This window comes from Bipolaris sorokiniana, assembly GCF_000338995.1.
Source record: "Bipolaris sorokiniana ND90Pr unplaced genomic scaffold COCSAscaffold_156, whole genome shotgun sequence".
In the NCBI taxonomy this organism is placed as follows: Eukaryota; Fungi; Ascomycota; class Dothideomycetes; order Pleosporales; family Pleosporaceae; genus Bipolaris; species Bipolaris sorokiniana.
Window position 1 is genome coordinate 1 of NW_006912047.1, and position 1881 is coordinate 1881.

General features: G+C 51.6%; 2 protein-coding genes across 2 annotated transcripts; both read right to left on the minus strand.

Moving 5' to 3' along the window:
• Positions 1–867, minus strand: COCSADRAFT_104923 (uncharacterized protein; the record flags this gene model as incomplete). The annotated part of the gene is made up of 1 exon (XM_007708065.1): positions 1–867. The coding sequence occupies one exon, from the start codon at positions 865–867 to the stop codon at positions 1–3; it is 867 nt and encodes a 288-aa protein (XP_007706255.1).
• Positions 868–1359: 492 nt separating this feature from the next.
• On the minus strand, positions 1360–1515 carry COCSADRAFT_47231 (uncharacterized protein; the record flags this gene model as incomplete). The annotated part of the gene is made up of 1 exon (XM_007708066.1): positions 1360–1515. A coding segment is annotated over one exon (156 nt), but the record flags the coding sequence as incomplete, so codon positions are not given.
• Between the last annotated feature and the right edge of the window lie 366 nt (positions 1516–1881).

Below are 1881 nucleotides of genomic sequence, written 5' to 3' on the forward strand. Positions count from 1 at the left end.
CTATGCATTCTTCGGCGGAATCGTGCTATGGTAGTACTCGTCTACCCTTCTAGCTTTCCGTCGCTGTTCCTTGTGGAATTGGCAATTGATCGTGCACTTAATCCAGCACAACTCTTCGTGAGCTTCCTTTTCTCCGGGCTGGTGCATGTGGCAATGCTGTACGCGACACTCGTTATGCCATAAATTGGTATGGCAGCAATCGTCCTCGTTGTCTCTGGTTTCTTCTCGCTTCCTCAAGTGGTAATCACACTGTCTTGGGCAGTCGACCCAACATAGGTGCTCGTGTTGCTCCATCCGTTCCTTGAACGTCCGAGGTGTCTCCTCGTCATCAGGTTCCTTGAACCTGGGTTGTTCCTGGGCAGCCCTGCAGGCAATCTCATCTGCTCGGGGTCCCGAGATTGTGACTCTTCTATTGCAGTCGCAATCGTTGGCTTGGTGCGTGGTTAGTCCGCAGATCCAGCACTGTTGATTTCTTAGGCGGCGTAGTACTTCGGCCCCTTCAATCTGCCAATCCGTTGGTAGTGGTGCGTCCCACTTGAAGTCTTGGAGTCCTATTGCCTCTTGTACTAGCTCAAACGCCTCGTCGGTGGCTTGTCTTGCTTCTTCGTACAGGTCTAGGTCGCTGAGGGTTTCATCTGGCTCCTCAGTTGGGTATGGTGTTGGTATCCGAATCATCCCAATCTTGACCGCTCCTTGTCTGACTTCGTTTTTTGGGCAATCTCTGCGGAAGTGTCCTACTTCACCGCATCGGAGACATGCCTTGCTGTCATAACGCTTCTTGCGTTCTTCCGTGGAGAGTCCGTCATTATACTGTCCTCGGGGTTTCTTATTCTTGTCCTTGGACTTGTCTTGTACCTTACCGGTCATGATGGTGTCGCCATCTTTGTCGAACCGGCTACGCTGCCTCCTTGTGTTGGCCACCGTGGGTTGAAATTGTTTCTTTTGTCGGTTTCTTTCCCACAGCCTATTATCAATGCGTGTCGCTAACTCGATCAGCGCATGAAGCGTGTTTGGTTTGTCGTGATGTACAAGTCCGTCTTTGACATTTTCCTTCAGACCTGCTTCGAACACCGTTCGAAGTGCTGCGTCGTCCCAGTCGATTCGTGCCTGTAGCTGCTTGAACTCGGCTGTGTACGCTGATACTGAACTGGTCTGCTTCAGGCGAGTTATCGCTTTCTCTGCCTGGTTCTGAGCATCCACTTCCCCAAAGATGTGTCCCATCTCTTTCTTGAACTCGGCCCAACTAGTGAACAAGGCGCGCGTCTCGTCCTTCGTTCCTCTGTTCTCGATATTTGATAGATAGTCCTCCACGTATGGCTGCATCCAGCTTGACGCTCGTCCTTTCATGTGGGTGCTGGCCATGAGGATCTTTTCCTGGTCGTTGGGTACTTCGTTGAATTCGCAGTATAAGTCGATGTTGGTAAGGAATGTCCGCAACTCGGTGCGACTTCCATCGTACTTTTCTGGGGTTGCCATTTTTGGCTTCTTGAGTGGTTTCTCGTTCGGGGTGGCCATTAGTTGGCCCATGAGTTGGTTAATCGTATTCTGCAACTCAGCCATCTGCCTTGCTTGGGCTTGGCTCTCGCGTCTAAGATTGACGAGTTCGTACTCGGGGCTCCCTGCCGCCGGCTCGTTATTTCCCCCTTGGGTACTACCAGTCATGTTGACATCTCCCTCAGGCGCCGGGCCTGGGATGTTAACGTATTCGCTTGAATTTCCTGACATGGTTCAATCTTATTCGGACGCTGCTGGTTAATCCTCCTTCCACTGGATCCGTGGGTGGTCAAAGTGTTACACGGGGTAAGGGTCTATACTTCTCTATCCTGGTCCGCACTAAGGCAGGTGAGTATTACGTTAGTGTTCCGTGAGGCTTGTCTGGCG